Raw genomic sequence first — 25,595 nt, forward strand, 5'->3', positions numbered from 1 at the left:
CCAAGGCAGTAGCAAGGAACTTTGCCTCCTGCAAACTAAAGTTTGACAAATCAATAAAGGTTGATTTGCATTTTTGCTTGGACAATCCAAATTTTATGTAGGTACTAGTAATCCATTTCCTGTAATTGTATCCAAAGCCCAATCCTACTTTTATATAGATTTCCAAAACCCAATAACTCCCCCACGTCCCCTCAGCTCTCACATTAATTTTCTCTACCTACCATCCCTTATTAACTTGTAATGTCTAGGTTCAACAAAACGTGAATCTGGTTAGTCCATTCCAGATCTCCATTACATGCTACTTTACAACCACTTACATCCATCCGTTCTTCTCTGGGCTAGGTTTGAATCCAGGCTGAGAAATTTTAAAAGTGTTCACAATCCACTGGCCTATCAAGGTGCCTAGCTTTAGTAAAGATCAGATTTATTGGCACAATGTACAGTAAAACAGGGTGCGTGGCACAGAAATGTAAGACAATGTGGCAGTCTCATATCTCATCTTGCCGCCTGAGACCTCAATCCAATGCATTAGGTTTATGTTCTGCAAATGTGTCTCAACTGTAGGGCATTACTCTAGACATGGAGCGCTTTAAAAAAAAAAGACAGCAAGGCATCAGGAATCTACATTTTAATGCATTGGAGCATATTTTGTGTCACTAAAATATACATGGTAACAAGCTACAAAAAAAAACACAATTTTTTTAAAATTTCACAGTGAACGCACAAGCACAATACAAAGTCACCAACAAATCATCCTTTTTTCCTTAAATTTGTACGACTAAAAAAAAAATTACATTTTTTCATTTTAAAAAAACAGAAAACTGCCCCAAGTGAAGAAAGATTCAAATTCTGCACGGAATGCTGAAGCTCATCCATAATTTTTCCTGTGTTTCCCCCATCTCCCACTTCCCCCAGGGTGTTGGCACCAACTGTAGTAGCACCAAGCCAGCAGGTGCCAACCCAGCTGCAAATCGCACAGTAGTTATGCTATTCTCATTTCCAACTATCCAAAATAAAAGATTTAAATCAAAAACTTGAAAGAAGGGTCTGGCCTGCTTCAGGAACTGACAGAAAGTGGAGCCGCAAAGCTCACCGCCAAACTTAAGAGATTCTCACCGTTGACTTTGGATACAACACAACGTCATCAAGGTAAGGTTTGAAGTGAATCATTTGATTGATCGGTAACATTTATATGGAGATCAGTTAATCTCAATTGCTCTTTACAAATCCTTTATGGTCTGCACTGCATTAATTCCCATGCAGCAACTTCCATTCAAGTACCTAAAAACTCAGATTCCAGTCAAAATGCCCATCACTAACCACCTCCATTATGTCACCACTAAAGCCTTTAATGCACAATATGCTGTTCAGTCTTATTGTACTTAGAGATGCTGAAAGCATGCCACTCTTAAAGCTAGGCATGTGCAGGCAACACTTGGAAACAACTCAAAACAATCACTAGTCTGGGGACTAGAAGAGCCAGGAGCAAGTAAATCTGAATGCTGCAGTATTCATTTCCCACCACCAGCTGTTACCAACATTCACAATTTGTATGGTATGTTGTATTCAAAATGTACAAAGGACATCTAGTGGCAAGTACCACATTTGCTGCACAAACAAATGGACTTTGGTAGCTTTGTGTTAACTCTTTGCTCATCACCCAGTGGCAATGTTAAAACTGCAGCTGGTGTTGTTGCGATATGCCTGATTAATCTGGAGGTTCTAGAGACATAGGATGGGGCTTTCCGCACCCGCCCGCCACCGGGATCGTCCGGTCCTGCCACCTCACCCACGGCAGATCCTGCCCACGACGGGGCTGGAAAATCCCAGCCTTAGTCTCAATTTCTTTTGATAGTTTTTACTTCAGAGCTGGGAGAGGGGGGAGGGGGAAGCATGGTATTTGGCTTATGTACCGCATTATCTATTCCACAAAATTATTGCCAACAGGTTTCCAGTAATTCTTAATTTATTCCCACATTTCAAGCCAGTTAAACTGATCATTGTAAACATGGCTCCTTGCCATTATTTATTGAAAATATGGTACATCCAGTGAGATTTTCTTTCATTAATGTAGTAGGGAAGTGGAGCAGCTAAGTGAATTTTCAGTGTACTCTGAGAACCAAGGAAGCCACACATTGGGGAAAACTGCCCAGCGAGACATAATGTAAAGTACATTTCTGTTACTCTAATAAATCTAAGATAGCTAACACACTTAAATTTTTTTTTAAAAAAAGCTCAACAAATGAGAAATTTTGCAGATGGCACAAGTTGTAGGGGTCTCTCTTGCATTGTTTGGCTACAAAACACATTATCTCATAAAAGATACTAAAAAACTTCATTTTTCTATTTTAAATTTACAACCAAAATACTTTTGCAACTCTAGCATCACAAAGCAAGAAGCATTCTGCTGACTGGATGTGATCCAAGCCGACACTACGATGCACAAAGAAAGATCTGGAGAACACTGCCACTGTTCTACACCAATAGGAAAAAAAGAGTCTTCATCAGGCTGCTCCTAACCATTCGCAGGTTGTGCCACACGGGTGCAAAATTTATTTTTCCTGCACCCTGCCTTCACCCAAATACAAAATAATTTAAAAACTGTTTACTCCATGACAGAGCGATGATGGTCACTATCCACTTGTACATTTACAGCATGGAAAGTGTGAAAACATGTAGTGGGAAGATTTTCCTTGACTGTTATTTACAGTGAAATCAAAATCAGTTTACTTAGAACTTAGCTAGGAACAGTGAGGGACCAGAGGAAATATTCCAATGTTATCCACAGAAAACAAAACGAATATCATTAGTTACAGGATTTTATTCGAGACGATGCAACCAACAGATGACATTTACCCCCTAAATATTTTACCAGCTTCGTTAGGGCTCAGGCTGATGCCCTCAGTGGGCAATGAAAAGATTGATGCTGACAATTACTGCAACCAGTCAAATATGCGGCCTCCTATTGAAGACTCTCTCCCAGTCATCTGCACCTCATAATAAAAAGATCTTCCCAGCCAGCAACTTTTAAAGAAACGGAGGATGTAAAAAATGTTTAATATATAATTGTTGAACAAAACAAGTTGTTCGACATAATAGCAGGTTTATGTTCCAGAACGCCACTCCTAAATGGAGAAATTCTTCAAGTTGCAGCTCTCTGTGTACTAACACTTCACTTTTTACAGCCCATGGTGTGCACACACCTATCCCAAGAATTCAGCTCCTTTCTTCACTCATTTCAAAATGTCTTCCTGATTTTTTTTTAAATTTTTCTCCTGATCCAGGATCTGTACAAAGGTGAAAATTGTTTTCTGCAAATTGAGGGATTGGAGAGGAAAAGGAAGAGAGAGAATAATACACATTAATTTATCTAGATAAGAGCTTTAGGTATCAGGGCTACAACAGTGATATCAACCATATTTATATTCACACTCCACTTACAGTCAGAATGATCTTCTATTCCCCTCCCCTCCAATCTTCTCTTCTGAAGGCACTGACTCTTGTTGGACTACAGTTTCACAGGCATCAATACCTCTGATATGTTGCCAACTGATCATTCCACAAGTATAAACCCAAACAGTTACTGTCAGGTGCTTTTTCCTTGGAGAAGGAAGTCATGACTGACTCCAATCCTGACTTCCCTGATGTCTAAGCATTTGCACTTTCCCACAGTGGGTCATTGAATTGTGATCAGAAACAGGAAAACTGGGTGATTTTTCAACTTCCCATTGTGGAGGTTACAGAAGTCAACTGTGGTGTCCATGTTGCTGTTCTGAATAGCAAACACAAACTGTTACTTAATTTTCAGATGTTTCAAGACTCAATTTTATAAAGATCCATTCCACGATCTTCTCCCAACTATTGCTATTTTAAGCTCGCAGGTTCAAAGACCTGTGCTTACCATGTGCAAACACACAATCATCATTTCACAACAGTACTTCCCTGGTACATAGTCTAACTGGCAAAAATTTTAAATAATTTCTTATATTCTGTGATGGATTTAATGTAGTACACAGCTGGAAGGCTATTGAATCTTTATTCAAACGATTTGAGTTTATAACCCAGAATCACTTTCCATGGAGGATGCAGGGAGGATTACAATTTCAGAGGTATGCCCTTCAGAATTGGCATTAGATCGAGGTTCTATCCCTTAGAATAGATATTCAAGATTCCATATATCTATAAGTCAGGAAGTGGCCAAAATTTCACCCTCAATCAACACCACCAAATCACCACTCTTTATGGGATATTGCTAGATAGAACAGTTACTTTTTGCCCACATAACAAGGACAACTTTTTCCCTATGGGCTTCAGGACCTCGCCATCAGGATCATATGTGAATCAGAAGCCTGTACTGTGTGGAGAACAGTGACTCGTGTGATTTTCCCTGAATTGGCCAATTAATAGCCAGAGAATGGGCTAGCTGTCCATTGAAGTGCAGCTGACAAGCTCTCAAAATTGGAGAGCCAACAGAAGGCCCTCTACCTTGGAAGCAGCAGCAAGGTGCCATGGCAGGTAGGTGAGGGAGAGGGTGCCTCAAAACGGAGGTGCCCTCTCTTCATTTTTTTAAAATTCAAAATAAAAAATAGATTAAGCAGCAGGCCACCATTTTGTGATGGTGGGGAATGGAGAAGCCCCAGAATAGGACGGCCTGCTGTGGTTGCAGCTGAATCTAGACATACAACGAGGGCCCCTGAGCTAGCCTGGAGCACTGCTCCCCACCATGGGGTGGCCACTTCCAGGCAGCTGCACTGTCCCCTGTGGGACTTGGAGGCACATTGGAAAATCCCAGCTCACCTCCGACAATTGTTAAGTGACCACTAACAAGGTGAATTGACTATCCGCCACCCCCATCTGGGTAAATAGCACAGGAATGGGATGGAGCTGGGGAACTGGCACCCAGTTGGCGGTACTTTTTTTTAGAGCCAATCCACCTCCCTGCCCACCCCAACAGAGCCTAAAGATTTGGCCCCAAGATTCCCTACACTGCTTGCAGTAATTCATTATGCAAAGTGCTTTAAAATATTAAAATGTAATAAGGCAATTGTTATTGTTTTTAAACGAGCTTTGCTTTCCAAGTATACCTTAGCGGTGCCTATACTCTCTCTCCCGATCTCTTTCCCTGTCACGGTCCCGGTCTCTATGCCGATCCCGTTCTCTGCTTCTCTCACGATAATTATCTTCATGCCGATCCTCACTGTGAGAGCGCTCCCTGTGCCTACGGCTCCTGTCATGAGAACGGCTGTACTCCCGGTCTCGTGATCGATCTCTCTTTCTGTATATGGAAAGCAAACAATCCAGTCATTTCTGCAACTTCTATTCAGGATGCATGTTTGAATGTCCCTTCAGCAATAGAGTGTTCATCACTTAAAGGAGAAATATTAAATAATTACTTTGCCTCAATATTTACCACAGAGACCAACACGGTGAGCAAGACATTAGAAGGACAGAAAAACATAAGAAATAGGAGCAGGAGTAGGCCATATAGTCCTTCGAGCCTTATAATGATCATGATTGATGCTTGACCTCAACTCCACTCTCCTGCCTGACTCTCATATCCCCTGAATCCCTTTGAGTCCAAAAATGTATTGATTATACTCAACAGTTGAGCATCCTCAGCTCATTCTGTCAGCTCCCCCACATATGAGCAACTGAGTTCTGTGGAACAAGATATTCCAAGTTTCTTCTCTGGCCTGTGCTCAGTTAGCTGACCTCAGTCAGGGTCATTAAGCAGAATTTAATGCCCTCCCCCAAGGCAAGATTGGAGAAGAGGACATTTAATTGGGCAGGAGGGTTGCAGTTGGGGACCGCGCCACTTCCCGCCTCTGCCCCGATTAAGTCTGGGGTGGGAAGGCTCATGGTTAGCCTTCTGGCCCCACCTCCAATGCCCACTTAAGGGCCTCATCCCCCCTCTTCATGTATTCAACTAGCAGCGGGTGGGGGACCTGCCATGCAGGAATCCCCCTGCTGAGAGCTAACTCCTTTCTGCCCTTGCTGCCGACTCCCCTAATCCCCTGCCCCACAACTCCTACCCTGCCCTCACTCATCTATGGCCTGGGTCCCTCCTTGATCCTGGGCTTCTGGTGCATGCCACCGCTCCCACTGGGGTACCTGTAATGCACAGCTGTTGGACGCTAATTGGCTGGCACTGAGGTGCAGGATTTCTATCCCGGGTGGCTTGCAGCTGGCCACTTAAGTGCTCGAGGCAGGCCTTCCCAAAAGGAGGCGACATGGGGCTCCAATGGCTCTCAAGCTGGTGGGTGAGACCCCTGTTTTTGCCTTAAGTACTGCCAAAACTAGCTTGTGACATAACTAATTATATAGGGAACATAGGAACAGGAGTAGGCCATTTAGTCCCAGAGCCTGTTCATTTAGTGTGATCATGGCTGATCTGTGACTAAACTCCATATACCCACCTTTTCCCCATATCCTTTAATACCTTTTGCTAACAAAAATCTATCAATCTCAGTTTCAAAATTAACAATTGACCCAACATCAACTGCCATTTGTGTAAGTATATCCTGAACTTCTATCACCCCTTGTGTGAAGAAGTGTTTCTTAATTTCTCTCAAAAAATGTCTAGTTTTAATTTTTAGATTATTTCCCCTTTCTAGACTTTCCCAACTAGCAGAAATAGTTTCTGTACCCCTTAATATTTTAAAATTTTTAATCAAATTACCCTATAACCTTCTAAATTGTTGAGTGTTTTGTTGAACAAGAATAGCAGCAATTTTCCTGCCCTTATTGGTGGGGCATCACACAAGAATAATTTGCAAAATTTTGTCCACATGGACAAGTGATAGCAGTTTTAACTAAGGCAATTGAGCTGACGCTTATTATCTGCTTACCTGGATCCTGACCCATATGACTTGGATTCAATCCCATGGAGGCAGTCCTGTAGGGAGCTGACCAGAACCTTGCAGCGGTCATCTGCTGCAACTTTTGACTGTCTAATCAGGGCAATGGCCGTAAGCAATGTTTCGATTGCATTCCCATAATCACCTGTATAACACAAATATTGAAAAACTGATCTCACTTCAGAACTCTACACCAATGCACAAATTAGTGCCCCAAAAGCATTATCCTGGAGGAATCTAAATTGCAGTATTTGGGCCAGACGTAACCACTGAGACCTGGCAGTACAACCACAAAGCCCAGATAGTTCAGTCTTATTTGTGCGTGTTTTATTACCTGATACCTTTCTATTTAAATGTTGCGATTCTGGAAGTTTGAAAGGGCTATTCTTAGTATTGTTGCCTTATTGGTGATTAAATTGTAAACCAGAACATTGTCTGTCAGTAACTTGAGATATATGTGAATTAATTAAAACACAGACCATCCTCATTCGATGCCTCTCCTCTACTGTACAGTTTGGTGGGATTATCTTCACCTGGTTCCACTCTTACCTATCTATTCACAGTCACAACAGCTCTAACAATGGTTTCTCTTCCTACCTGGGCATGGTCACCCAGAGAGTTCCCCAATGACCCATGCCACCTCCTCTTCCTTTTCTACATTCTGCTTCTTGGTGAAATTATCCATAGACAGCGGTCAGCTGCCGCATATGTGCAGTTGGTACCCAGTTCTACCCCTCTACCACCTTTTCAAAGCCTCCTCTGTGCTGTTAGCCCTGGACAAATCATAATTTTGTTCAACTAAACATTGGGAAGACTGAAGCTATTGTTTTCAGCCCCCTTTTACAAACTCAGTAACCTCACCACCAATTGCATTCCCCTCCCTAGCCACCATCTCAGGCAGAGCCAGAGTGCTCACAAACTCGGCATTCTGTTCAAAGCTGAGCTGAACATTTTATCCCATATCCTCTCCATCGCAAAGACTGCCTACTTCCAGATCCTAATTCAACCCATCTGCTGCAACCCTCAGTCATGCTTTTGTCACCGCCAGATTTAATTGCTCCAATGCTTTCCTGGCTGGCCTCCCTTATTTCACCTTATATGATCAGCTGATCCAAACCTCAACTGGAAATGTCCTACCACCATTGCCCTTTCCCAACTGACTTACATTGAATCCTGATCTCCCAGCACCTCTAATTCAAAATTCCCATCCTCATTATTAAATCCCTCCACACCTCACCCTTCCTATCGCTGTAATTTCCTCCATAAAATGTAGGAGCAGAAGTAGGCTATTCAGCCCATCGAGTCTGTTCCACCATTCAAAGAGATCATGGCTGATCTGATAATCCTCAATTCCACTTTTCTGCCTTTTCCTCATAACCCTCGATTCCCTTATTGATAAAAAAAAAATTGTCTACCTCAGCCTTGAATATACTCAACAACCCAGCTTCTACATCCCTTTGCAGTGAAGAATTCCACAGATTGATTACCCTCTGAGAGAAGAAATTTGTCTCATCTCTGTTTTAAATGGGCGCCCCGTTACTCTGAGATTATGCCCTCTGGTCCTAGGCTCTCCCACAGGGGGAAACAACCTCTCAGCATCTACCTTGTCAAGCCCCCTGAGAATCTTATATGTTTCAATAAGGTCATCTCTCATTCTTCTAAACTCCAATGAGTATAGGCCCAACCTACTCAATCTCTCCTTATAAGAAAATCCCTCCATATCTGGGATCAAACTAGTCAACCTTCTCTGGACTGCCTCCAATGCCAATATATCTTTCCTTAGATAAGGGGACCAAAATTGTTCACAGTATTCTATGTGTGGTCTAACAAGTGCCTTGTATAATTTAAGCAAGGCTTCCCTATTTTTATATCCCATTCCCTTTGAAATAAAGGCCAACATTCCATTTGCCTTCCCTGTTACCTGTTGAACTTATACGTTAGCTCTTTGGTATTCATGCACAAGAACGAAATCCCTCTGTGGTGCAGCTTTTTGCAGTCCTTCTCCATTTAAATAATATTCAGCTCCTCTATTCTTCCTCACGTTTTCCCACTTAATATTCCATCTGTCAAATTTTTGCCTACTCAATTAACCTGCCAATATCCCTCTATAGACGCCTTGTGTCATCCTCACCACTTGCCTTCCCACCTATTCTTGTGTCATCCGCAAACTTGGCAATAGTACATTCACTTCCCTTATCTAAGTCATTAATATATATTGTAAATAATCGAGGTCCCAGCACTGATCACTGTGGTACTCCACTAGTTACAGATTGCCATCCCGAAATGCCCCCCCTTATCCCACTATAATCTATTAGTTTATCAAATATAATCTATAATCTATAATCTAATCTTCTATTAGTTAGCCAATCCTTTATCCATGCTAATATACTACCCACAACACCATGGGCTCTTATCTTATTAAGTAGCCTTATGTGCGGTATCTTATCAAACACATTTTGGAAATCCAAATATATTACATCTAATGGTTCCCCTTTATCTATCCTGCCTGTTACCTCCTCAAAGAATTCTAATAAATTTGTTAGGCATGATTTCCCCTTCATGAAGCTGTGCTGACTCTGCTTGATTAGATTATGTATTTCTAAATGCTCTGCTGTTACATCCTTTATAATAGACTCCAACATTTTCCCAATGTCAGATGTTAAGTCAACTGGCCTATCATTACCTGTTTTTTATCTCCCTCACTTTTTGAATAAGGGTGTTACATTGGCTGTTCTCCTATCCTCTTTTCCAGAATATAAGGATTCTTCAAAGATTACTACCAGTGCATCCACTATCTCTGTAACTACTTCCTTTAAAAACCTAGGATGCGACCCATCAGGTCGAGGGGACTTATCGGCCTTTAGCCCCATTTAGCCCTCCAGCACTACAATGAGTACCCGCACCTGGTTTCCATTCCTCTTGCTCAAACTGTTGTACACCACTCTTTGCTGCATCATCGGCCTGGACTATCTCTAAATCTTTCTGTCTCTTATCCTTAAGACCTTCTTAAAAAAAACCCATCTCTTTGATAAAGAGTTTTGTTATCTCTCCTAAGTTCCCCTTCTCTGGCTCTGTGTCTATTTTTAAATTATGCCACTGTGAAATGCCTTGAGACACTGTCCTATCATGAAATTGTTATATATATGTGCATTGGTGTGTTCTCAATGCTCTATGGTACACTCCTATGTGGTCCATAAAGATAAAGGTTTAGACATCTCTATGTTAACCAACCCATCATCGTTCAGAAGCTGAAATGTTCTTGATACTTTGTTGCTCTAACTAGGCTTATTCACAAACTGACAAAACATAACCATGTCCTCATTTACATTGCACACGGAACTTGCCTGCAGATTGGGTACATATAGGATCTCAGGAAGCATGGATATGGCATTGGTACACAATGGGCAGCCTTAACAGGTAATATTCAACAAAACTTTCCTTTCTTATTCCTCTTAAGCTCCCGCATCATATTCACTGTGTTGAAATCAAGGCTTATCACAATGTGCCTGACTGAGTTCTGAAAATGTCCAAGCCCTGCATGGATCACCACCTGAGGTGGGCAGGGTGACAGCACAGGGACAGTGGGAGTTTTCCTTATATCTCGACACTGAACTTGTCATAGACGAGCACAGTTTTGTAGTTATCAAGTTATTCAGTGCATTGGATTTGGGTGGAAAGGTCTGCACCTACTGAATCACTAACCTGTGCTGGCTCCAGCCACAGCTTTGGAGATGGCACTGCTAGATATCGCTCGGTTCTTATTCATCATCTCTTCAAACTCTGCTTCACTCAGAGGAGGACTACTGGGATCAGAATCTCTGCAAGGAAAGAACAAGGCATCTAATTGTTGACCTATAAATCAAAATAAAACTGCAATCACCTCAGACATTAGGCTGCACAAACATCATATCCATAAAGCGATAACTCCAAGTTTGATATGTGGAAAGAAAATGAATACGATGTCATCAATCACCTAGTGGCCTGGTTCTTCAGTTTATTTTTAAAAATCACTCGGGAAGCTTGGTGCTCCATGTGCCAATGGGTTTCCATTCATAGCTGGCTGTGGGTTGTTGAAGTACGGTTTCATTTCATCAGATTTTGTGACCAACCCATGAAGCACTTGTTCTCGTATTTGAGATAGGACTGGGTCCCGACTTGTCCAGTCTCTGATCTGTTGAGTGCATACTGGCGAGAAATCCAAGAAATTTAACTGCAAAACAAGTTCCTGTGGAACTGGGATGTGCTCACCATTTTCTTGTAAAGGCAAACGACTAGGTGCATTGGTGTTTGCGATTTGATTGCCAGACCTATGTACGAAAGTGTATTCGTATGCTGCCAGTATTAAAGTCCTATTGGTTTTTCTGTATCTTCTTTCTAAGTGTCTTCTTCTTTCTAGTGCAGAGTTTAATCTCAGCCTTCTTTTTGATTTCACAATTGGTCAAGCTCACTTTGACTGAGCTCAGCGGTTGGGTCTCCCAAAATTTCATTATCTATGTCTGCTTCTTGGACAATTCTGCGACTTTTGCTTCCAAAGCCTCTTTGGCTTCATTTAGCTTATTCTTCAGGTCTTTTTTGTACTTGTTTGCTGCCTCCTGGAAAATTGAGCATTTTGTGTTTCCTCTGCTAACTCATTCTTCAGTTTATTCAGAGAAATGCTGAATTATTTCTGTTTCTCTTCATACTTTTCCAGTGGTACAAACTTTGACCTGAGGGAATATTGTAGTGTGTGAAGCAGGTTTTCTTCTTCCCTTTGAAGGTTGCTCACCGCGTCTTGAGCTCTGTCATCAAGCATGGTCTCTTCAAGTTCCTTCTGCTGTTCTTCCAAGTTTTGACTTAAGACAACTTGTGTTTCTTCAGGTTATTGAGTCCTTACACACTCATTTTTCAAAATAAGAACACTTCCAGTTTCCTTTCGGAATCTCAGTGGCGACTCAACGTTGATTTCCCTTAAGTCAATTTTGCCCTAGAAGGCTTGGGTCCTCTGCATCTCAATACCAACACTTGTTGATTGGCTTCCATAATGGATAGTTACTCTGCTTATGCCCTTGACTTGAATGTCTTCACGCGTGTATGTTTTTAGTTTGAGAGCAGTTTCTTCTAAACTTAATTGATGTTCACCGTTATTCAGATATCTGAAGACATGTTCCCCAATTACTATAGTGGAAGCTCCCGTGTTCACTTCCATTCTAACATTCTGCCATTTACTTTACTGTGACAAATATTGGTTCCGTCTTTCCAACTTTCGGATTAAACAATGAGTAATTGTCTGAATTTGTTGTTTCAGGCTCGTCTACAATGTAAATTTCATTGAGTTTCTTCTTTTGTTTACAAGCTTGCTTGAATCTTTCCTTGCACTGCCTTATTATATGTCGATTTCTGTGACGTTAGTAGCATTTGATTTTTTAAAACTGTTAATTGTTAAAAGACTGCTGGTTTCCACCTCTAGTGAAATTATTCTTTGATTTCACTGCTAAGTTATTTTTCCTTATTCTTTGGCTAGCTGTTTCCCGCTTCTCGGCAGAGTCTTGCAATTTTGCACCCCTTTTGGCTGGGGTTTCCCGCCCGATGTAGAGGATGTCGCCATTTTGTGCAACCTGTACTGCCTTTGAATCTCTTACTGTGCTTTCCAAGGCCAGTGCTATCTCTAGCATCTTCTTGAAATCCAGATTCACTTTGAACGATAACCTTTTCTGAATAGTGTCCTCATTCACACCACACACTAAACGATCTCTGAGCATGTCATTTAAAGACATACCAAACTCACAATGTTCCATTGGCTGCCTCAAATTTGCCACGTCGCATCCAATTGTCTCACCCGGGGCTCTATTCCTCAAATTAAACTTGAGCCGCTGCATCGTTACTGAAGGCTTTGGTTGATAATGATCCTTCACAAGGTCCACCAATTCATGGATATTTTTCGAATCTGGGGCACTGAGTGCCATTAAACTTCAAATCAAACTGTAGGTTTTATTCAAACATGTACTTTAGAGGATCACACGCTTCTTCTCTTCCCCCGTGATCTCGTTCATTTGAAAAAAGAACATGAGGCGTTCTATGTAATGAGACCAATCATCTGTGGCTGGATCGAAAGGTTCAATTTTCCCAAATTACGGCATTTTGAGAGGGGTTATCTCCTTCAATTCTAACGGAGCTTTCTACTTACAATCACTGGGCTAGGTACAGTGTCAATTTCTTTTCAAATTGACTTCTTCTGTTCAATCCTGTTTTATCCTCGTCGCCAGTTTGGTGGCCAATTGGTACTATTGATAGAGTTGATCTGCAGACACTTCTTAGGCAGGAACATTAAGTTTATTCACAAGGTACTCAACAGCAACTACACGTGTGCTTTCAGCTCCAACTCTACCTCTACACTACCAACTACTGAGGTAACCTGCGCTACTCTTCTATTGGTTACTAAAGATCATGTGATCTTCCTTAACAAACATTATTCTTAAAGGTACATTATGCACGAAATAAAACCAAAATTACTACATTTGTCAAACAACAAGACGAGCTTGTTATATGCATATCTCATCAATCCCCAAAATTAGTTTTACAGCTTACTCCTCAAGCTCACATTGTGCCACAGCCAAGCCCAATCTTGTCCTCACCCAACATTCAAACGACCCAATAAATGTCAATGGACGGGAATCAGAACACTTGCTGATCATTCCCTTCAACTGCAATTGTGTTGATCAAGTAAATCAGAATATAAGAGTGCAAACCTGGGTTCTCCTCTGTCTATACAGTTCAGTGCTATCTCCAGTTACTCACTGAGCTAGAAAAATAGCTAAAAACATAAAATAATGCAGCTCAACTGGACAGATCTCAATAATGCTCTATTCCTACCTTCCCCGTTTGAATTCCTCTCTGTTGTACTGAGATGGTGACGGTCTTCCATAGGCATCCGTTGGCGGTGGTGGAAGTCCTCTATTATCAACTGGTGGAGGCAAGCCGGCATTTGGGGGTATAAAGAAGGCTGGGTTAATGTGGGGTGCAGGTGGAACAGCACCAGGAGGTGGCACAACCAAGTGGGGAGGGAGTCCTGGTGGCAACGGAGGTACAATTGATCCTGGAGGGCCAGGTCGGGCTAAGAATGCACCTGGTGGGGGCAATGGCCCTGGCTGCACCTGAAGTGGTGGTCCATATCCAGAGTTGAGAGCAAGTGACATTGGAGGAGGCAGAAGACCTGGAGGTGGAATTCCATGTGGAATTTCACCATATGGAGGCCGACCAGGCATCTGAAAGGAAGGTGGTAACTTATCCCTCCTGGGAGGTGCTACTGCATTTTCAGCTGGTGATGGCCCTCTCCGTGGCAATGGGGAATCTCGATGGTCTGGAGAATTCACCGAGTCATGTGATTGGCTTCTCTGAGGATTCTGTCCTGTGGAAACATTTACAGAGCAATATTAGCTGTTAAATTATGAGCAAGTACTAATTTGGTAAATATGCTCCCAAAAATGAGGCCAATCGCATACTGGAAAATAAGAATATTCAACTTGAAGAGCAATGCCGATCTTTCATTTTCAAAACAGCACTGCCTGCTAGCCCAACACTGCTTTCCCTCATGGTTTGAGACTTGGTGCCAAATTGAAGCGAGCTGTATAGACTGTAGGGTATATCTCATATTGTTAGCTCTGGGATCAGGGTACAGATTCCCCAAACACTCAAATTTCAATTTGCATCAGACTGAGGAAACATCTATCGCCTTAGTCTTGGCTGGGTGGGTGCAAGATCCAAGCACAGATGGAAGAATAGAAATTAAGCCTCTGTTCCTATTTTCCCAACAAAACATCTTGAGGAGTGAAATTTCCCATAAGGAAAAATGGGACAATGCCTGCTTTTTTGTGTATTTAATGACCCACAAACAAAATCACTTCAATTCAGAGCTACGTTTTCCTGCAATTTCTTAACTGTCATTTTAATTTAGAAGGCATTATTTTTCTTTATTCCACAAAGATGAATTTCACCCTACAAGTGTGGTTGAAGAGTTGTGTTGGTTTCTAGAAGTCCTGACTCCAGAATCCACTTGGACCAGGATTTTAAAAAATTCCAGTGATTAAAAATAGAAAATGCTGGAATGTGCAGTCATCCTTGGTAATCTTTATTTCCACTGCCTGAAGTTATCCATTGTTCTATCAGGTAGACCTGAGAGAACCTGCTTTCTACTTGTTTTTTTTATCACATGTCAGCAAGGCTACTGGCTCTCAGTTTTCTTGGAAAATTAACAAAATTTGAGAATGTATTTCAAAAGACACTGGCAAAAATCTATGCAACAGAACAAAATCTGACCTGATCTTACCATAAACCAGTGTAGCTAAGAATCAATAATTCATAGTACAGTAGAACATTAGTAAGAACTTTTGACTGCACTGTTACTTCAATGTTGAACTGTAATGAGACCTGTCCAAAATGGCAGGTGCTTTGTGTGATTATATATGAAGTACAATGTGTAGCAAGAATGGAGAGAATCTATAATTAAGGACAAAGTGACTTTACACAAAGAAATATAAGATAGGAAATAGAAGACCAACATGGATTTGTAATGGTTGGTCATGTCTAATGAACTTATTTAATTTTTTGAGGAAGTAACTAAAGTAATATACTGGGGAAAATCTACTGCTCTAGCTTAGACTGAATCCAGAGGCATTTGAAAAGGTTTCACTTAAGAGGCTTTTAGCTAAAAGTAAAGCTCATGGAGTTGAAGGCAAATTATTAACCTGGTTATGGGATTGGTTAGGTGATAGAAGAAAAAGGGGATATTGTATATGTATTGAAATTGGAAGCAAATGACGTGATGTTCCACAGAATCTGTGTTGAGGTCACAACTATTGACTAGATTTATTAATGATTTAGGAACATAAGAGTGTACATCCAGGTTTGCTGGTGACAGAAAGATAGGTGACATAATAAGTACTATAGATGAGAGCATAAAATTACAGAGATATTGATTTGACTGACTTGAGTGGGGAAAAACATGGCCGATAGATTTCAATGCAGGCAAGTGTGAGGTGACCCACTTTGGACCAAAAATGGATAGATCTGAGTATTCTTGAAATAGTGAAAAGCTAGGAACAGCGGAGGTCCAAATAGATTTAGGGATCAACGTACACAGGTCACTAAGGTGCATTAGAAACAAAAAAGGCAAAGGTCTAATGGAAAATTAGCCTTTATATCTAGAGGACTAGAATATATAGGAGGGGAAGTTTTACTGCAGCTGCAGGAAGGTCTGGTTAGGCCACATCTGGAGTACTTTGTACAGTTCTGGGCATTGCACCTGCGAAAGGTTATATTGCCCTGTAATACAGGTTCACCAGAATATTATTAATGCTCAAAGTGTTAAATTATGAGATTACATAAATTAGGCTTGTATTGCTTGAAATATAGAAGGTTGAGGGATATTTGATTGAGGTTTAAGGATTTTTGAAAGGAATTGATGGTGTCAATAGAAACTTTTTCCACTGACAGGTGAGTCTGGGATGAGAGGACATAACCTTAAAATCATATTCAGGACATTCAGGAGTTCATCATACAAAGTTAGTTCTTCACATAAAGGATCATAGAAGTGTAGAACTTTTTCCCACAAAAAAAGTAGATACTAGCTCAATTAATAATTTTAAAGCTGAGATTAATTGATTTTTGCCAATCAAGGGTATTAAAGGATCATGCAGCCAAAGCATGTGGATGCAGTTGGAATACAGATCAGCCATGATCTCACTGAATGATGTAACAGACTTGAGGCCTACTCCTTTTCCTATGTTCCTAAGAGACCTTTCAAAATAAAATTATTCTTGAAAAGTAACCTAAATATTTCCTGTCTGGCAGAACAATCCTTACTTTGATAGTTTTGCTCATGGTGCAGTACACTACCAATGATGAAAAAGTGGTGATGCAAAGCTTGGGTTTTACAACTTCAGAGACTATGATGAAGTGAAGAATGAGGGAGTTAAGCAGTTCCCGTTTTGAGGTCCTGGTCAACTAAGTTAGGATAGGCTACTGTGCAATGACTCAGAGTTAAACCCCAATTTCTCTCCACCCTTATCATAGCTGTAACTGCTTGTCACTCTTAGACAAGTAGGACTGTTTCAGAAACTTTCAAACTCACCTATCAACCAGAAGACTTAATGGGGGAAGAATGAGCAGTTAATGTCCTTTCTCCTTCCTCCCCAACCTCCAAGGAGGTAGAAAGGTCAACTCTCATAATGTACATTCGACGGCCTGACCAAGCACAACCAACATTTTAGCTCAGATGAGATGCTAGAGAGCAACTTCACTGACATCCAAGAAAGAAAATCCTGCAGATTGGCATTCAGGACCAACCAAGAGAGAATGCACCAACGTTTATGAAAATTAATATTGGCCAAGCATGCAGCAGCACTCAACTAGAGTTATGCTGCAAGGGAAGAAAGAAAATTTTAAATTTTTTTCTACTTCATTACTGTTGACCTCTCAATGAGAGTTCAGATGTTGTAACAGTCAATTCTCAGCTTCTTTGCCAAACTACCATTGTTGTTTATAAAGCATTATCAGCATGTGTAAATTTAGTGGAGCAGAAGCCCTGGCCAATGAAAGGCTGAAATGACGGCTCCAATGGGAGGAAAATTACCATTGCAAGAGCTGAAAAATATTTTATGTTTTTAAGTATATTTTCATTTAAAACATCCATACAAAGGCATAATTTTTGAATAGGTACATGAGGATAAAATCCTTTGGCCTTACCCTATCATAGAGACAGAGCATCACAGAAGGCCTGAATTCCACACAATGCAACAGCAACTTGCACTTATTTTGCACCTTTAAAGTAGTTAAGAAGTCCCACTGTGCCTCACATGAGCATTATCAGACAAAATTTGACATCAACTCACATCAGTTATTAGGACAGGTGATCAAAAGCTTGGTCAAAGTAGTAGGTTTTAAGGAGAGCTAGTATGTGATGCACAAATGCTGGAGAAATTGAATCAATTAGAAGGGATTTGATTGGTCTGTAAAAATGTTAATCTTTGCCATCAATATTGTGAGCTGCTAGAATTAAAATGTCTATCAGCTACCAATGTTCCCTCGAATGTTTCTTTAGGCAACCTGTTTATTACACTGCATGAGACATTGAAGATAGCTGCATAGCTGTGCACCTACACAGCTTAGAGGGAACGTTACTAACCACAGAGCAACAACAAACAGAAAATTTCTTCCAGTTACTTGTCATAACTCAATTTATAACAACACTAAACAAAGGTTAATGGTTAGAAAATTCCTACAACAGGGGATGTGGAATAGACTGCCTGAGAAGTCAATTCATGTCTAAATTCATTTCCGTTGAGAAGCAGCGTTGAAGATTTTAGTAGTAGAAAAAACTTAGTGCTCCTTAATGTAGGGAATCAATGGAGGGTGGCGGTAGAATAATCATATAAGGAAAACTGAAGAGGCCATGCTTGATGGGTTAAATGTTCTTTTCTCATTCCAGATTAATATAAACCACAAAAAAGTTCAATACAACAAAACCAGTATAGTTTTAAAGTATAAAGTTTTATATGAAAATATGACATTTCATGATAAAGCAATATTAAACAAAGCTGAATTACTATTTGCTTCCTACTGCTTAGCCCTTATTAATGATGATTGCCACACAAAAGATTCATGTATGCAACTAATACAAGCAACAGCATGAACACTGAGCAAAATTTCAGGCTGTAAGCTGCAGTGTTGAGACTTACAAAAAGTGTTTCTGAATTTAACTCCATCCTACAGATCCCTCCAAGTCATAAACCTCCATATCCTACTGAAGGATGTGTCGGCAGTCTAGTACTACTGACACCAGGAGTGACCATTACTAAACGATACTGTCCTGTGGGAATGGACAGCCTCAATCATTACATTGTTAAATTTGGGCCAAGACATGTGTGTGGGACTGAACTTGCTTGCTAAGTAGCATCATGTCACTACATTAAGAATCGTTTCCATTAGATTTCTGCACTGTACATGGGTGCTCCACCTGAAGACTGCTCCTCTCACTATTTGCTTCAAGGCACCATCATGTACGCATTGCAATTTGTACAGAAAATGTAAATGGAAAGGGGTAGGGTTATAAAATATAGAGGATGCTGGAAGGCGAAGTGGGATTATCCATTGATGATCTTTTCCTGTTGCTAAAATTTCCTACAAAAATTCAGACCATATCAAGCAGCACAAGAGGCAGAAAAGAGGGAGAATGAGTTATCTCATGTTGCAGTGTTTACCTCCCCCATTTCAGATTACATCCAAGCTAGCACTTTTACTTATACTACATAATGTTTAATTTTCAACTATATACAGTTAATAATGCTGGGGTGATTGTAGATCGAGACCATGTGACACTGAAATTACAATGATTGCAAATTCACTGACACCAAGACAGATCTGAGAGAAGACCAAAAGTTCAGTTAAAGGGATACGATTTTTTTTGTTTAAAAAAAAGTTTTCAATGGTGGGTATAGAAGTAGCAGGAGAGAAAAACTGGAAAGGGGTTTAGGAAAATTCCAAAGTGAAACAGCTTTGCCATCACTGATGAAGCATACAGGGGATGGAGAGATGAGGCATGGGTTTGATATCCCCTAATTCAGTTTTAATCCTACTGCTGTGGAGGGAGGGAACATTTGAGTCAGCCACTGTCCCACAATCAGAAAAATAAACATTGGTGGCGGGTTTGGCAGCCTGGTCTTGGAGCATCCTTGTGACTAATTTAGAACCAAATTGGATTAAAAATGCGTGAACCATGATATAAGATTATAAAATGAAAGGTGGGGGAGTGGTGGCAAAGGAAAAAAATCCTCATTTATATCATCTGATTTAAACACAGATGAACAGCCCACCACTAACCCCACCAACCATCTAGTAATAATCTGGGTCAAATTTCTCACTCAATCTATAGTTCAGTAAATTAAGTTAAAAACTTACAAGAAGAAAGAAATGCATTGTAAAATTATTCACAATGTGCTAACATATTACTATTTTGCCAATATTATTATTCACTTATCTTACTATTTTATTATCTTATCCTTCGCTTCAATTTTTAAAACCCGTCCCTCATACACAAAAAACAGAAGCATAATTATGGAGGTGAGTCAAGGATTTTTGCGTAAAATTATTGGACCTCTCTTAGGAGATTCAATGTTATTACTAGGCTTGATGAACCGGCAAACCTTTCAACTTGGTAAACCACCTGCTCAACTAATATATTCTTGTGTTGAACCTAGCTTGAAAACAACAGCAAATTTTCCAAACAACTTGTTCCCAAATTCAACCATTTCCTGCAACTCAGTTCTTTCAATGCGGAATTGAAAACAGGAGGAATTAGTTACCACAATTGCAGACATGCATATTACGGATTTGGATTTATACTTAAAACAAGTAGCACTTTCATTGCAACGCGACTGTCACCCCAATTAACTGAACTGGGGCAATAGAACTTCACTGTAAACTCAAATTCTGCTATGAACTCAACCAAGGAAAACCAACTGGACATATAAGCTATTTTAAAAAAAATGCCATGTGTACTTAATATTATACCCCGCACCCCCCCACCCCCCAACCAACAAAATGAAGTTAGAAGAAACAGAAGAGTAATCAACTGTTTCTTTTTCATCCCACCACAACAGAATAAATCTCATTTGTTTTATAGGGCTCCCTTAATGCATAGTGGGAGAAGAAACTATTCAAAATGATACAAAGCTGTATAGACCGAAAAGTCCCTTGCTTAATTCTTGATCTGCATTGATTTAGTAAAGCTTAGTCAAGGCATGTGTAAGGTTAATGCAATTAGTACTAGTGCCATGGGATTAAAAAGGGTGCAGTGTGGCAGGAGATGGGCTCAGGAAAATCAGCCAGGATTCCTGCTACTGACGACTATCCAGTGACTCTATCTGGAAAGTGAATAGGTGTGTGTTCACATCTGCATGAATATCCAGTGAAAACAGGATCATGCCCCACTGTGAAGACCTACATAGCGGAAAAGCTGCTGATACTCACCATAAAGATACTCACAAGAAAAGGTACTTGAGGGCAGCCCCAAAGAGAGTCAGCACTTTCATGAAGGGCAGGGAAAGCTGACAAAATAAAGGACTCTGTTGTGAAGGTAGGTTGTTAGCTTCGAAATATTTTTTTCAATAATCCATGTCTTCAATTAAAATGTTCTATTTAATAACATGGGTTTTATACTGAAGCTATTTCTGACGTGAATACTGAAAGGGTGAGTACTGAAAGGGTATACCATTTTAAGTCACAAGGAAATATAGATACTTATTAAAACTGAGGAGAGATGTGACTTCAATTGCAATATCCAGAAATTCAGAATCTGGTTTCAATGGGTATTTTTACCTAATTTCAATTTATTTTTCAAAACATATGATTCAATTTTCCCTCAATATAATATCAAAAGAGAGCATAATTAGTCTTCTTCGCCCATTTGATTCCCTTGTCTCTTCTATTCCCACATCTCTTTTAGTTCTCATTTGTCTGCCTTTGTGGCGGTTTGCGATTCATAATGCAAATTTGATTTTTTTAAGTTTGAAACCGGAGGGTGAGATTTTAACTGACTCAAGACCCAACAACTTGCGTAGTTAAAATCAAGGCCCAAGTGCTTAAACCAGAAGATGGCTTGCCAGAATTTTGGTTCTACTGGAAGGGCGAACTTTACAAAACCATACTGATAATGGTATGAAGGTCCTCTGAGCCTGGCTGCGTATCCCAAGTGGCCGAACTTTCTACCACACCAGGTTTCATTTCCTTCTGTAGCTCTCCTTTCCTTTCACAAATCTTTTCCAGTCTTCCTCAGGTTATGTGCGTAGGAACAATATGTAACCCCAGCCACTATAAACTTACACCAAACTCAGCACAATTTGTTGCATTTTATTTAAATGAAATCGTAGGTCAGTTTTCACACACCTGCACACCAATTTAAAACAAACCAATATATTAACTCATCCTGTCACACTCCTGTAAGATAAATGAAGTACTTGGAAGTGCTGTCCCCTTGTCCAATCTTGACTGCAATTTTGCAAGCGTATTTTCATACCTATTAACTATTCCAAGATCTGACCAAGACTTTAATACTGCTTCCCTATCTGGTGACTCGTCCTACACCTTTTCGTGCTCCTGGGCAAGTTACAAGAGAAAGCTTCAAATATGACAGGCAATCCCTCACTCATCTCAAGCCTCTAATTTGTCTCAAAATTTATCTTTATCTTGTTGATAGTACTATAGCCATAACAACTGTCTTTTTTTGCCTTCTTCCTTGCAAACTACAAATACACCAACCTTAATGGCATTTCTCCCCCCGCTTCGTTTGTGCTGAAATTAATATTTAATTGTGCTGTATACAATTTTACTTCATTATTTCCTAAGACTTCAAAACTTACCTCAAACAGACTTTTCAAACTCAAGCTTGGCAACCCAAGATTGAACACCAATAAGAACTGGAAAATTAATTATGGGAAGTGGACGAGGGCATTGTTGAAAAGGTAAGTTTTGAGGAAGCTAGTGAAAATGGATAGAGATGTAGCTAGATAAAGAGATTTATTGACAATTCCAGAGTTCAAAGGCATGGTAACTGAAAGCTCTGCCACACATTATGAAGCAGAGGGTACTGGGTGGCAAAGAGGGCTGAAGATAGTAGAAGTGGGGTGCAGCAATGCTATAAAAGGATTTGTAAATGAGGACAAGGATTTTCTGAATGTGCTAGAGATGGGGTGCCAATGGAAATCACATGGAGAAAGCTGAGAGATAAATAAGGCAATTTGTTTTCCAATACAGTATATAATAGAATATAGGCAGCAAAACATGGATCAGTTGAAGTTAGTCTATAGTGAAACTCAGGAAGCCAGCATCAGAGAAACCAGCCCTGGAAGTGATGAAGGCATTGAATGAGCAATTCAACAATGGTGACAAAGTGAGGCGGGTCAGAAGGTGGTGCTATGTGTGTGGAACTGGTCACTCTTGGTATTGAACCAGATGTAGGAGTTTGAAGTTCAACTCAGAGTCAAATAGGACACTGAAAAAGCCCATTATTAGATTCAACCGGAGAAAACATTGGGATAGGAGAAGGAATTGAAGGCTTAGGTCCAATGTTTCTGCTGGGAGCCAAACAGGACACTTATACTCAAAGTAACAGTGGCTTATCCATGATGTAATGTTGTCAGATAGCACCACAACAATCATGCAGGCATTGGTGATGGTGAAGAGATAAGACTAGGTATTGTTGGTGTATACAGGGAAATTGATTTGATGTTTAAGGTAAGAGCAGGGTGGTCTAGACTCCTGTCACCTTCTATCTGATTTATCTCATCTCTAATTGAACTTTAGATACCTACATTATAACCGTTGGATATCATTACTGAGACAGTTCATCTCATCCAAGGCAGCTACAGGGTTGTAATACTTCTGGGTTAGTGAGAGGATAATTGAGTCAAGATTCTAAACTATATCGCTGTCTAGCAACTCTTGTTGGAAAGTGCATGCATTGCTGTCAGGACAGATTTAAGTTCAAGTGTGATGCACGATTGGCAGGTATGGGGGCTTGTATACCACCCAAGAGAACTTGATTCATACATCAAAAACTGCCAGCATCTTGGAATTCTCAGTGAATAAGTCAGTGCATTTGGGAGGGCAGGAAAATAGCAGCCATTTTGTATCCATGTCAGCACAGCACAAAAATATATTTCATGAGGCCAAAATCTACTATTTAAAATTTTAGTAATCACAACATTGAAGTTTGTTAATAGGAAACAAAATTGGGCAAAGCTTTGATTTAAATGCTGATTGTTGTGTCCGAAAGGACGGATTGTGAAAATTTCAATATAAAAGTTAAAGTATACAGATTTACAATCCCCATGAGTTCCACCAGATCTGGCTATGGTACCCAGGGGACAACAATGATACCCATTTATCAAACTGACAAATTTCTGTTCTCCACCAAGGTCAGATTCAGATGTTACTGGTCACTTTCATTCAAAAGAGCTAACATCCACTGAACTTTTATTTCTTCTTGTATCATGATGTTGGATTACTGGTGAGGATAAAGAATAGGCCTGTCTGGCAGACAACCATAATAACCTTCTTACTCTATATGGTTTATTCATTTTTGAAACTCTTTATGGTCTGATATATCACGTTGCTGAGAATCAAGAGATTGTGAATAAAAACGTTTGAAGTAGGTCACTCAATGGCTACTAGGGTAAACACACCATGTGGTATTGCAGAGAAAAGTTCCAGGTTCAATTCCAGATTTGAGCTTGGCTGATTTATTGCAGCCCATTGAAGCAGTGGGGGAATTACGGTATCTCTGCTAATCACAATCCAGTGAGGCCTGCCACAAATGCATATGTGGACATCAGCTGAGGGCATAATTAGGCTCAGTTGCGATGCTTTCCAGACACCTATTGTCTTGGGTCCAACAAGAGGATCCAATCTGGTTCCCAAATTCAACAACCTGTTCATATGTAATCAGTTTCTGTATTTAAGCAGGTACAGTAGCATAATGGTTGTGTTACTGGACTAATAGAGGCTTGGACAAATGACCTAGAGACATGAGTTTAAATTCCAGCAATACAGCTGGGAGAATTTAAATTCAGTTAATTAAATAGATCTGAAATAAAAAGCTAGTATCAGAAATGGTGACCATGAAGCTACTAGACTGCCATAAAAATCATCTGGTTCTCTCATCTTTCCTTTAGGGAAGGAAATCTGCTGTCCTTATCTGAACTGGCCTGAATGAGATTCCAGACCCATAGCAATGTGATTGACACTTAAATGAAATGGTCTAGCAAGCCATTCAGTTATGCCAAACTGCAATGAAAAGCTACTGTCAGCCTAAGATCACAAACTGCTGTAGATCAAGAATGCAGCTCACTACCACCTTCTTGAGGGCAATTAGGGATGGGCAAAGTTGCTGGCCTTGCGGGCGACACCTGTATTTATTAAAACATTGCATGTTATTTCTGTTGCTGTGCACTAATAAAACAAGTGTCTTGAAAGAATAGAACTACTTTTCACTGGGAAGCTGTCAGTATCATTGGAAAGTGAGAGCAGGGGTCCCCGAAGATTTATCTGAATTTCTAGGCAATTCCCCGATTAGTAATCCAGAGGTCCAGGCTAATGCTCTGGGGACATGGGTTCGAACCCCACCACAGCAGCTGGTGGAAATTAAATTCAATTAATAAATCTGGATTATAAAGCTAGTCTCAGTAATGGTAACCATGCTATCATTGGATAATTGTAAAAATTCATCTGGTTCACTATGTCCTTTAGGGAAGGAAATATGTGATCCTTATCCAGTCTGGCCTACATGCGACTCTAGACCCACAGCAATGTGGTCGACTCTTGATTGCCTCAAGGGCAATTAGAGATGGGCAACAAATGCTGGCTTTGCCAGTGACACCCATATCCCACGAGAATAAAAAAAAACAGAAAACAGTGAAAACCTCAGGCCTAGGCTGTAATGTTTTTCAACAGTCACTTGGGTGAGATGCCAGAACGCTATTATGTCCACGGAACTCTACATCATTATGAGTGAGTTCCTTCCAAGTTTACGGTGGTGAGAGATAACAAAACAGTAAAACCGACAAAAGTCAATTTTTCAAGCAAAAACCAACCATCAGGTTGGTAGGTTTTTAAAGAAGAGCCCTTTTTAACTGTATGGATTCTGCGCTTATGGTAGTTCAGAACTCTTGGGTCACAGACACACTGTTCTTCCATTTACTATGAGTTTGC

The 25,595-nt window shown here is 40.3% G+C and overlaps 1 protein-coding gene across 2 annotated transcripts in view; it reads right to left on the reverse strand.

Annotated features, from left to right (window-relative positions):
• Positions 1-5,084: 5,084 nt before the first annotated feature.
• LOC121283240 (cleavage and polyadenylation specificity factor subunit 6-like) overlaps positions 5,085-25,595 on the reverse strand; it is a 58,565-nt gene continuing 38,054 nt past the window's right edge. For both annotated transcript variants that reach the window (XM_041197584.1, XM_041197583.1), the window contains 4 exons: positions 13,707-14,241; positions 10,560-10,675; positions 6,849-7,002; positions 5,085-5,275 (listed from right to left, as the gene is read on the reverse strand). In XM_041197584.1, the coding sequence (XP_041053518.1) occupies positions 5,086-5,275; positions 6,849-7,002; positions 10,560-10,675; positions 13,707-14,241 (995 nt within the window). In that variant the 3' untranslated portion in view covers position 5,085. The remainder of the gene's footprint in view (positions 5,276-6,848; positions 7,003-10,559; positions 10,676-13,706; positions 14,242-25,595) is intronic.

The sequence above is a fragment of the Carcharodon carcharias genome, chromosome 10 (assembly GCF_017639515.1).
Source record: "Carcharodon carcharias isolate sCarCar2 chromosome 10, sCarCar2.pri, whole genome shotgun sequence".
NCBI classification, from domain to species: Eukaryota; Metazoa; Chordata; class Chondrichthyes; order Lamniformes; family Lamnidae; genus Carcharodon; species Carcharodon carcharias.